General features: G+C 44.8%; 1 protein-coding gene across 1 annotated transcript; it reads right to left on the bottom strand.

Moving 5' to 3' along the window:
• Nucleotides 1-476: 476 nt before the first annotated feature.
• Nucleotides 477-7,338, bottom strand: rpn1 (ribophorin I). Its single transcript, XM_041953592.1, has 10 exons — nucleotides 6,985-7,338; nucleotides 6,203-6,267; nucleotides 5,637-5,943; nucleotides 5,336-5,545; nucleotides 5,048-5,240; nucleotides 4,310-4,409; nucleotides 4,068-4,206; nucleotides 1,975-2,094; nucleotides 1,570-1,815; nucleotides 477-1,491 (listed from the first exon to the last, which is right to left on the bottom strand). Exons 1-10 carry the CDS (start codon nucleotides 7,222-7,224, stop codon nucleotides 1,309-1,311), a joined length of 1,803 nt encoding a protein of 600 aa, XP_041809526.1. The 5' UTR covers nucleotides 7,225-7,338; the 3' UTR covers nucleotides 477-1,308.
• Nucleotides 7,339-12,219: the final 4,881 nt, after the last annotated feature.

A 12,219-nucleotide genomic window follows, 5' to 3' on the forward strand; every position in this document is an offset into this window, starting at 1 on the left:
GACCTCAGAGGGAAAGCGATGACCTCAGTCTGACCCTTATGTTTGTCCTGGGCTTCGACTGTGATGGAGGCAGGTCGGCTGCTCTGCGGACTGGGGAGGAGAGGGTGATAGGTGGGGTTACTCTGAAACAAGGAATGCAACAATGTGCTGGAAATTCCCACTGAGGTGCCAGTTTTAAAAGGAGGCACCAGTCCTAGTGCAAATGTAGCTGATTTTTATTTTGGGATATTAGATGGCATACTTCTATCTATATGTCAGTATAATGGCCTGACAGGGTCAAAATGCAGTCCAGTTTTGCTGAGGAGGGAAAAAAAACCCCTCCAAAATGGTTAAGTGGTTATTCTTGACAAAATTGCACCCTCTTTTGATCAACTATGGGTACTGCTTCCCCAAATGAACTTGCACACAAGGCAAAGGCAGAAATACTCCCATCACATCTTCATAATCTAAAAAACATGCTAAATGAGCAGTTTCTCAAAACTTTATTTCCAATTTGACAGCATTTCACATCATTGCCCATTTCACAAACACCTGTGTCCCATCTCCCATGTCTTTTCTCGCATACAATCTAATCTCATGTATTCACTAATCTCATGGTCAAAAAACACCACTTACAAAAAAAAAGGGAAAAAAATCATACAAAATGTAGAAAATATGACTGATGAACATCAAAAACAAGCAGCTGGGATGACACAGAATCAGAGCTTCAAATTCGTTCAAACATAAACGTCAGTCAGGGGCAAGTAGAAAAAAGTTGTAAGTGCAAAAGAGATAAGATTGGAAAAGACTGTCACCTTCATACTGAAGAACTAGAAGATTAAAATCTTAGAACACGGCTTATGTGAGTAAAGACATGAGACTGAAAACACTTGGGGCCTTCAGCTACTCGTTTAAAAAAAAAAAATATCCCACAACCATACATACTTTAGGGGAGGGGGATACAAAGTCCAGATTTGAACATGAAAATGAAGCGTCAAGTCTGAGGAAAGTGTGACAAAGTTTGCATGTAGCTGAACAAACTCAAAAACACACAGACAAAAAAAGCAAAAGTCATGACGAAGCTGCTGGAGATCTGAGCACACAGTGACCTCGAGTTTATCGCAAGGCACAAAGGCACGAGATAAACCCATCACTACCATAAGATGATGTTAACAGTCCATGTCTGGGTTCAGGGATGGTTACAAAAAGAAAAAAGTGGAAGCATTTGAGTCACACTTAACGTCATTCGCATACATACAAATAGTCGGCTGCATGTTGTAGCGGGGGTGGTGTGCGTCTGTTTCTGTGTGCTAGTGTGGCAGGAGTAGTTTAGAGGGCGTCCAGCAGACTGTCGATGCGGCTGACGAGCTCCTGTCTCTTGCTGGTCAGAGTCTTCTCGCTCTCGATGTAAGCCTCTTTCTTCACCTTGCCCGCCACCAGCCGCTCCGCCTCCTGGCAGGAGCGACACACCAGCTCCTTCACCTGGCCATCCAGCTTCTGCACCTCCCCGACCTGAGAGCACAGAGAGGGGAGTGAGGCTCACCTGCCCATCCAGGTCAGTCAACAACAATCCAATCGCGCGTAACTCACCTTATCGGCCAAGTCGGAGCCCTCGGCTTTGAGGCGAGCCTGCAGTGAGCTGATCTCGTTGGTGAGGGCGCGGTGGTCGGCCTCCAGAGTCTTCCGGCCGCTGTTGAGCGCCCCGGTGTCGCGGGACTGCTTGTAGCGGTTGACCACCTCGTCCATGTGTCGGTACAGACCCAGGCGCTTGTTGACCAGAGTCAGCACCTGCTCCGTGATGGAGGCCACCTTCATGCGCACCTCAGCCGCAGGGTCCTGACCAAAGATGAAAGACATAAAAACCGATTTAAAACATACGAAGTGAAGCGGCAAGAGCTGAATGAAGACAGAAGAAAGCAGAATATCTGCCAAAGGAGGGAAGTGTAAGAATAAATGAGGCAAACAGGAAGCAGGGTCCCTTTATTGTTGTCATACCTTTGTGATAGCAAAGTCCAGGCGGACGTAGATGATGACAGTGAAGAAGAGGATGTAGAAGGCTCCTACGACCAAGAGAGGCTCCTGCAGCATCAGGATCTTATTGAAGTTATAATGAACCTGGTAATTACAAAAGAGGTTTATCAATTAAGATCTCAACAAAATTTCACAGCTCAAATTCACACAACTGTGAAGTAAATTTAGTGAGGCTGAAGTTTTTCCCCAGCACAGCACATACAGCCTCAACTCCTAAAGAGTTGGAACACAGTGTACAATGTTAATCAAAACAGAATGCAGTGATTTGTAAATCTGCTTTGCTCTATATTCAATTTAAAAAAAGAGTACAAAGAGATCTAATGTTAAAACTGAAACTTACATTTTTTGTTGTTGTTTTTGTTTTTAAATATACTCTCATTCTGTGTTACATCACCTTTTCTTTTACCAACACTCAGTAATTGTTTGGGAGCTGAGGACAATAATTGTCTCGACTGCTCTACGACTTCAGGTGCTCAACAATCTAGGATCTGCCCGCAGGCAACTGAGTACCTGCACTCTTTTACTGCAAAGCCACAATGCTGTAACACATGCACAATGCAGCTCGGCATTGTCTTGTTAAAATAAGCAGGGACGTCCCTGAAGAAGACGTCATCTGGATAGCAGCATATGTTCCGAAACCTGAATGTACCTTCCTGCATTAATGGCGCCTTCACAGATGTGCTAATTACCCAAGGCATGGGCACTAACACACCCCCATACAATCACAGATGCTGGCTTTTGAATTTTGAGCTGGTAACAATCTGGATGGTCTTTTTCATCTCTAGCCTGGAGGACACGACATCCATGATTTCCAAAAACAGCTTGACATGTGGACTCGTCAGACCACAGCACACTTTTCCACTTTGCGTTAGTCCATCTCAGATGAGCTCCGGCCCAGAGTCGTCAAGTCGTGTGTTTCCAAAAAAAACCCCAAACATTAATGGTCTGCGCAAAAGCATGTATCTGACTGATTGGTTGACTGTTTTTTTTTTTTTTCTCCAATGTTTTTTTTTCTTTGGTATTTTATGCCTTTAGAGAGTAATGGCTGAGAGATGAGAGGAAATGAGGGGAGAGAAATGGTGAACGACAAAACAACAAAGGTCCCCAGCCATTCTAGAGTCAGGAATGTTGGGGTCACTGGTCTGTCTTAACCTATAAGCCATGGGGCGCCCTGTATGAGATGTTCTTTCCCTAAACTGAAACCCCACCTTTAGAGAGTTAAATAACCTCATTTTTAGTGCTGGAATAATTACTGAATTCATTAGTTAGTTGCAGGACTAAATATTGATAAATTACTACTCCGATAATGATGAATCAAGTAATACATGAAGTAAAAATACAAAACCGGTGCTGCTGAAAGCTTCTCAAGTATCTGGACATTGCATGTTTTTCTTTGAAACACATTGTTGTAAACTCAACACCTTGTTTTGACTGTTGATGCTGAGAAGCGACATTACTGTGAATAACGTATTCTAAAAGTACAGTATAGCCATACATAGCACTCTCATATTCATAATATCCCACAAACATAAACATACTGACAACTGAGCTACAGTGATGCTTTACCAGTGAGTTTACCAATTTATACAAATAACTCTGAACCTCCTCAAGTTTGGAACAAGGACAAATGTAAACAGACCTGTTCCTGTTTTTATTCAGCAAACTCCAGATAACTCAGTAAACCTGCTTCTTAGAACAGTTTGTTTGTCCTGAGGATGGCTCTGTGGGCAAGACCAAAGGTCCATACTACAGGTAGCACAAAGCTCATTCTAAGATATGTTGTGTGTAGTGTTTAAACTCTGGCCTGAAGGTCACACAAGAAGAGAGCTCACTGAGTTCTACAGCTCTGCGGGTTATCTGGCTCCAATGTATCTGGACATTTTGGTTAATAACACTGTGGCTGCTCAGGTTTAATCCCAGGCCACCCAAGGCATTTCCTGTTTCCCAAGAAATATAATACGAGGAAAAACCCTGTTTGCAGGGGAAACATTTAGAAAATATGTAGGCCTCCTGTTTACCTTTAAAACATATGCAACAGCTGTGTGTGTGTGTCTTACCACAACATCTTGAATGTGATGCTCCACCAGGTTGTTCTTGGTGGCGACCAGCACTGGTCGGCCAAACGTATCCAGATATGTGTAGTGCAGCTGGTTTGGCATGCGATCAATTTTGTAAGGTGTATCCACGTGGATGTTTCTGATAGGACATCACAGGGAAAATATGAGGAATCAGCATCAAACACTGCAAAAATCTCTTCTCAGCCCAAACAAATTGGAGATTTTTTTTTGCAAACACTGACCTGGCTCCCTCTGGCAGGATTATTTTCACAGTGAGTGAGTCAATGACCTGGTCGTCATACACATGGTCAACTAGTCTCATCTTCAGTGCATACTGGTCACCTAGACGATAAAAACATGTGACATGTTAGCAACACATAATGGAACTCTGTGATTAGGAAGGACGTGTGTAAATGGGAAGCTGCCTGCCCTGCTGAGGTAGCCACTTAGCAAGACACTGGTTTGTTCTCAGTTATTTGCCTTTACCTCTCAAAACATGAGTATGAATCCAAGTTCCCTCCTATGTTTGGGTTAGTTAAGCTGCGTTTCCATCAAACATGGTCAGTATTATACCCTTGAAAGCTGTATCTAACTCATACCTACTGTCAGACTGACCGATTACTGCTAACCCTTTCCTCTGGTCTGCTTGCATTCACCGCCACTTTTCTGCTACTCACTCGCTACGCACTGAGTTATGCTACTCTTATAACAACAAGAACACAACGGAGGGCATTGAATGTTTCATGTTCTTTCTTCTCTGTATGTGGTTGCTTAATACCAAAAGGAGATAAGCTTTGTTTGAGAAAAGGCTGCAGGCAGGCAAGAAAAAAAACTGCTGCAAAAAACTGACTAACCACTGGTCTGCAGTGCAACACTCGCTTGGAACTTTAACAGAGGGGCAACGAAGAAACGGGCTGCAATGAACTGAACTGGACTGCTTGGTGGACAGGAAGCTTTAGTGTTATTAGAAATCAACTCACCCAGGGTATAAAGGTACTCATAGCTGGGCAAATTGTAGCCAATGATGTAGTGGGTCTTCCATCCTCCAAACAAGGGGAAGCGAGGCCTGATCTCCACCTCCACGGAGTCATCCAGAACCTGCAGATGGGAGGTGGAGATGTTGCCAATCTCATCTCTGTAGTAGACGTCCTGGGCTGAGGCAGGAAGGATAGTCTGTTGAGGAGAAGGCATATGTAGTTATTATCATCACCATCACCTTAACAGCAAAAACAAGTCAGTCAACAGGGGTAATGTGTGTAATGCGATACCTTGAAGGATTTGACAGACGAGATGCCGCTGTCTGACTGACGCTGATAATCGTAACGTGAAAAAGGCCCCTTCAGGACGGCTCCTGTGTGCCTCAAGTCGATGGTCTCTTCCACAGCAATGTTACCCCAATGAGAGACTTCAATGGTCCTAATGATGCTGCTGATGGTGAGGAAGGGTGTGTTGTTTTCATAATGGATCTTCATCGTATCCTGGACAGCAGAGAACATGCAAAAAGCAGAACGTTTTGGCAACTTTCTCACAGCTTCAATCGAAGCTTGTCAAATCGGGTCAGAGCTGTACCTCACTGAACGGAGCCACGTCGCGGAAGGGTCCATACTCAATGATGTCATCATTCTTGTTGGGGTTGCCCAGCTTGGTGTAGCTCTCCACAGTCTTGGAGGCCAGACGGACACGTGTGGTCTGGCTGCGGGTAGGGTACGGGGAGTACAGGTAGTGGCTCCCCTGAAAGATCACCAGCTGGCGCTCAGCCTGGGTGACGTGTGTGGGGAAGGGCTTCAGCACGTGGCTGAATGTCATCTCCACCTTCGCTTTCACCTGAGCACCTGCTGCCAGAGCTGAGGGCAGCTGCACTTTGTAAAACTGACCACTGCATGGGAACAGATGGGACACAACAGAGAGGGGCATGGGTAACATACATCTGCATAATGATGTTAATGCTGCTGCTGTGGGACAACAACCTTATCTTGTGTGTCCTTGGCAAAAGGTAAAACAAATTCAAAAAGTTCTATCACAAGTGCCACTGGGACACTTCAGAGTCAGTTCACTCAGTTATCAAACACTGGTTTAAATACAATTATGCAGTGTGTTTTCATCATTTTAGCTGCTTATACAGGTTTGGGAATTACCTTTGGCCCGGAAGTGATGTCTGTTGGAGTTCAAGTGAGCCATCCTCCTCCTCATCACCCTTCACCTGTAAAAACATGGTGGTTTAAGCAGTCTCTTCGAAATCAAAACACTTATAAGCAAATTACAGGACGAGCAAGAGATTTATAATGCAATGGATAATAGTTCTTTAAATGAACCATGTATAGCTTATTATTCTATCTAAAAACACAACATTGAATCCGTCACGTTAGTAGTGGAAGGGGCAGGCCTGCGCAGTCACACGCGGAAGTGAGCTGCCCAGCGCATACGTGTCATTCAGCCACTGACAGAGCGTGCGCCGCTGCGGAAGTTAATGTCTTCTTACCCACATCCTTAGCAATTCTGAATGAATTATCTAATCTTGGTCGAGCTGTTCGGTGCATTTGTGCTCACAACACATCAGCTGAAGCTAATACTTTGCACTAAGCAATATAAATCTTGAAAGAGTAGCTACCCTTCGTTGACTGCGGCCGTTTGACTTCGGAGCTTGCAGAGCTCACTGAATCATATCACATAGCCCTAGCTAATAGCTGTCATTCCATGCATTCAATGAACGCATTGAATAGTAGCATGCTATAAGCCCGTGCACTACTGCCGCTGTCGATTTAACACAGAAAAATGCAACATCTGAGAGCAGTAAGGTTTCGCTCAGCCGACATATGTGTAGCTTAAGTTTACTATGGAGTAGCTAACAAGCTAAAGCTAGCGAGCCGGTTCCAAGCAGGGGTGCTGGCGTTGTTTCATTCACTCGTGTTTGTCTCACCGAGGCTCCGATGTATGCCAGATGCGGGGCCAGGTCAGCCTCTACCGCTAAGATGAAGCTCTGGACGGCAGAGTGTCCCTGGTTGGACAGCACGATCTCCGCGGTGATCTTGGCCAGATGAGTGCTCAAGTCCACTGTCCTCTTCACCTCCTCGTTTACCAACCCGTCCGCTGAAACCTTCGAGCTCAGAACCGCCAGAAGCAGCAAGCAAGCGGCCAGCAGTGGCGACTTCCGAGTCATGGTTAAAGAAATTAAAGAGCACAAATGCCTGAATAACAGCGGGAAGATTTTGGGGTAATGTAGAGCAGCAAAGAAAGGCCGCCGTGCCGCTCTACATCAGAAAGGATGACGCTTCATTCAGTCGGACGTGATGACGTCACGGCGCGCTCTGTACAACGCACTGTGCGTCGCATGTGCCTGTGAAATCTGACATAGAAAAACATCATGTATGCAGGTTTTTTAAACGATGAAACGTTTTACTAATGAATTTTGGTCCTTGTTAGACTGTCTGGCCATGAAATGTCTGTGCTAGCGACCTTTTCTGGCTTGCCAAAGGCACCCGTGTTATTCTACCGTCAATATATAAAAATAAACGAATGAACGAATCGTCGTAAATTCTACACCTGCGTCATAAATAGTTAACCGATCATGTTCACAGCCGAAATAACGGTGGCTCCTCTCCTCCAATCGCCTCTCCCCATTTCCATCTTTCCCAGGCCAATCGCGCATCGCCATTTCCATCTTTCACCGGACGGCCAATCGACGACCGACATTTCCATCTTCATTACTGTCGTTGCGTAACGTTACTGTCACAGTGCATGTCGTGCAGATAGTGTCATTGTTAATTACGGTCCCCCCTGTGTAGATTCAGATACATTCACTGAATGTCCAGCAGACTCCAGGAGGGCTTCCACAGATGAACCAGGAGTGTGAGGCTGCATCCCCGGCAGTCAAGCCTCCTTCACTGCTTTTCAGCCACTTAGGGGACCTTGTTCACTGCGTCAACATCAAGGTGCTTGGAAGGAAGTAGGGCCTCTTTTTAGCCGCCTGTTGTTAACGCTGGTGAGTTATCATGGTGGGGTTATTTTTCTTATCCAAAAATACAATTATCTGATGCTGTGACAAGTTACACTCTGACAGATGTGTTACTTTCTGCCTGTGATATTGTGTGTTTTTGATTTTGCTGTACTCATACTGTATTTATCAGGGTGTGGATGAGTGCAGTGTCCCAGGGATGGACAGAGGCAGAGTATTTGGTGGGGCTGAGGATTGAAACTGGACAAACACTGAGCGACCATCAAAGCCCTGTGGCAGAAGTGTCTGCTTATACCACTCGCTGCTGGTCCTGTGGCAAATCTGCATGGCACCACGTGAAGCTGGCAACAGGACGCTTCAGGTTTTGTAGAAATAAACCTGAATTTAAACCAGGTGTGGAGAGCATGACATGTTGTGTCTTTGCATCAACAGGATCCCCCTGCCAAGTGGCCAGACTCGTAGAGTCCTTCTGTAGAGGCCAGCTCTTTGTGGCAGCTATAGCCGCGGTAATTTATTGTTGTTATTATTGTGTTGTCACATCGGGGTAGGCGGGTCCCGTGCTGGTGGTACAGACTAATGTTCTGCTGGTAAGTAGATAATAAGATCATGGGTTTTGTAGCTCCCTCCAGTAACAGACGCGATGAGGCAGAGATCATGGTTAAAACAGGGCTTCATTCCTGGAACCAACCCGTGACAACTGATAGAAAAGAGAAAATAAAATACAGTACAATAAATATATGCACGTATGTATGTCTTGTATTCACAGCTCTGAATTTCCCTGTACAGCTATAAAACAGACAATACACTGAGCCACCACAAAGACAAACGGTATAAACATAAATTTGATACCTCGTAGGCTGCGTACTACTTGAGAAGGGCTAAATCTTGCTTTCTCCGTCTTTTCCCTTGTCTTCTTTCTTCCAGTTAAGTGTACAACATTTATTTACCTATGGAAAGTTGATAACCTTAAATTGCTCTGTCATTCTTCCTTCTGGTCTCTTTTGGCGCTTTTTCAGTGCTCTCTTAATGAGGTGTTTTCTTTAATGTGCTGAACTAAACATTTAACTGCAGATGTGAGGCAGTTATGGGTTTTTATAAATTAACCTGATAGATAGTTGTCAGTGCTGTGCCATCCGCATTTGGAAAACATCCTGAAATCCAATGAAGTGTTGTGAATCAGCGGCAGTTCAGTCACTCTGTTAGCTGCCTCTGTCCGAGATGCTGAATGTTCCTCAGCACAGGGCCTGATTTTCGGTCTCAGACACTCTTTGGCGTCGTTTTTTTCTGTTTTCTCTAATTATAAACTGAATAAATTTGGGTTTTGATCTGTTCACCAGACAAACAAACGTATGTTACTGTAGCCTGATATGGACTTTATGACCTTCAGTGCAGACGCGCTCCACACAACTCCACCTGCTGCTGGTTCTGATAAAAAACACATCAGCTTGGTTTGATGTATCCGCAATTCATTCACAACCTAAACCTGCAGTGCATTTTATCACGGATCTCAGGACATGTGGGGATGTACTACTTACCAGTTGTCTCGTTGTAAAACACACTGATCCGTCCATCTGAAGCTCGCTGTCTCCGTGGTCGGTTCCTGTTGGGTCGTCGCTGATCACCTCCCAGAACTGAACACACAAAAGCACAGGCCAACACACCATCTGTCAGGAAGCTGTGTACTGTGATGAGAGCTGCAGTAAAAGCTGTGTGCAACCCTGTGCTGAATTCAAGTCCTCTCTCTGGTAATAAATACAAACGTCAATGTTTTGTATTGAAACAGATTTGGAAAGTGTTAAAATAACCAGACGCGCTATAGTCGTCTGAGGGAGACTAGCTGGAAACAGCAGTAACTTCTGTAATGAAAAGACCCAGCTAAAATGGCTTTGACCCATCCAACAATGAAATCCTGAATGGGAAAAGACTGTTAAGGCATTTCACTGGGGAGCCAATAATTTGTAGTTTCAGCTGATATAAATAAATAGCACTACCAAGTGTAGAAACACTCTATTACAAGAAAAAATCCTTTAGTATTTGCATCAAAATGGACTTAAAATAGCAAAAGTAAGATTATTCATTATGCAAAATGGCCCATGTCAAAAATAATAAATAGTACATTATTGGATTAGAATTGTTGATGGGTTAATGTGTAAGCATCAGTTAAATGTTGCATCTAGTAAAGGTCATTTAAGGACCTTATGCTGCTCACCTATAATAATCTTCACAACAATCATCATAACACAGCCACAGGCCTGTTTGTTGCTGATCTGTCTCAACTCTTTGCGGTGCTGCTGTCCAAAGTCCTGATTTCTGGTCTCAGCCACTGACATCCGTTTGACCTGTTTCCCTGGAGACAGCCTTTGATTGCCATCTTCTATTGGGAAAATACTTTTTATGACTCTCATCCTTGAAATTCTTTAAAAGCACCTGTTGAAACAGCAAAGGAAGATCACAGCCGAAGGAAAATTCAGGTCCTTCTTCAACACCATGGCCAAGCCTTTCAGGCTCCAACGAGTAATTATTGGGGGGGGCAAGTAAAATAAACCAATTGGAAATTACATTTCTGTTTGAAAATGTGTATTTTTTTTTATTATTATTATTTGTGCATAGCTGTAGATGTGTAACTCAGACTAATGTTCTGCTGGTTAACAGATAATAAGATCACGCGTAGTTATAAATGAACAAGATAGATAGCCTATGAGAGGCCATCCATTTTTTGGCCATCCCTGCCTAGTTACTGTTGCTAGGTTGCTACTGATTTGTTGATTGGGGGCGGGGCTTAGAGATTCTCATTTTTGCCTTGAAGTGTGACGTCAGTGGAGCAGTGGAGATCATATGATAAGAAAAAATCCGTTGATCTGCCAGCTTCTTGACTTTATGTACGAGACAAGTCCAGAGTGTAGTTGAGAGTTTTGAGAAAACATTCGCATCCGAACACGAACACAGTCGATCTGCAAGTTTGTAGCTTTCATACGCGACTCAAGTTCAGAGTTTAGTTGAGTTGAGTTTTTCAGAGAACATTCACGTTTTTCCGCTGGCACAAACACAGTCACCACAAACCATGGAAAACAGGTTTGAACCGGACAATGAGATGGCTGAACGTGGGGACACATGGCAGACCCCCGTCATTTCTCTGGAAGGAGACGAACCAGGAAAAGTTTCTTCTGGCAGTAGCTTCAAAGACAAAACCACCGAAGCAGTCAAGAAGATCCTGGAGAACCAGCTGAATGATTTATTTGCCAGCAACAATTATGAGGACTTCACCACACAGGAAAGGGAGCTGCTAAAGACCATCTGCTCCCAGGATTTAGACGAGGCCGCTTCTGACATTGTTGAAGTTATAATGAACCAACTTCAACTGGAGACAGACGCCACACCTGAGATGCAGCTGGAATCAGAGGACAAATCCAGCGAAGCATCCTGCTGGAAAAGGGTGGGAAGTCAAATCAAAGCCTTTGTTTTCCGCAGATTTGCAAAGGAGTCATTCATTCACTCTCTGGCAGAACTGAGGAAGAATTGTGACCGCTTCCAAGCACCTGAAGAGACGTCCTCACTGAAGCAGCTGATGGATGTGGTGGACTGGATGGTGGAGGACATGATCTCGCCACAGAAAGATCAGGCGACGACGAAGGGCACAGATGACTTGTGCCTCTACAAAAGAATTGCCAGCGACATTTCCAACGAGCGGCACACACTTATGTCTCAACGATTGAGAGGGGTCACTTTTCGCCACCTCAATCCAGAACGAGGACAAAGGCTTCACGTTGTGCGCGAGGTTCAGACGCAAGTGGACACTTTCATGGAGCTGACACGGAGTTGGCTCAAGCAGCAGGCACAACAGCCTGAAGGGAAGACAAACCTCGTGAGTGATGCTCTGAGGCAGATTACGGGACTAGAGGTAAATCTGCCAGCACTCACAGAGGGCCCCTCGGAAAGGGAAAGTGACACACCTGTGTCTGAAGCAGTGTCAGCGTCTATCACTGATGAACCAGCTATCAGAGATGAAGCTGCTGAACTTCCACGTGAGGACACAGCACAGCCCGGTGAAGCGTGGGACGACCTGGCCTTCACAATGATGGCAGCAGCAATGGTTGAGCGGGTTATGAAACATACATCGTTGAGAGTGTCACGCGATGTAACCGAAGACATCACGCTGACAACGAAAGCATTGCTCTTGGCAAAGACCGCAGACTCTTGCAT

The sequence above is a fragment of the Chelmon rostratus genome, chromosome 2, assembly GCF_017976325.1.
Source record: "Chelmon rostratus isolate fCheRos1 chromosome 2, fCheRos1.pri, whole genome shotgun sequence".
NCBI lineage: Eukaryota > Metazoa > Chordata > Actinopteri > Chaetodontiformes > Chaetodontidae > Chelmon > Chelmon rostratus.

Excerpts from the sequence above, each read along its gene's own strand:
- rpn1 (XM_041953592.1), bottom strand. The coding sequence starts at position 7,224 with ATGACTCGGAAGTCGCCACTGCTGGCCGCTTGCTTGCTGCTTCTGGCG. Across the intron at positions 6,268-6,984 it reads TGGCATACATCGGAGCCTCG|GTGAAGGGTGATGAGGAGGA; the intron begins GTGAGACAAACA and ends ATGTTTTTACAG. Across the intron at positions 1,492-1,569 it reads GCTCCGACTTGGCCGATAAG|GTCGGGGAGGTGCAGAAGCT; the intron begins GTGAGTTACGCG and ends CTGTGCTCTCAG.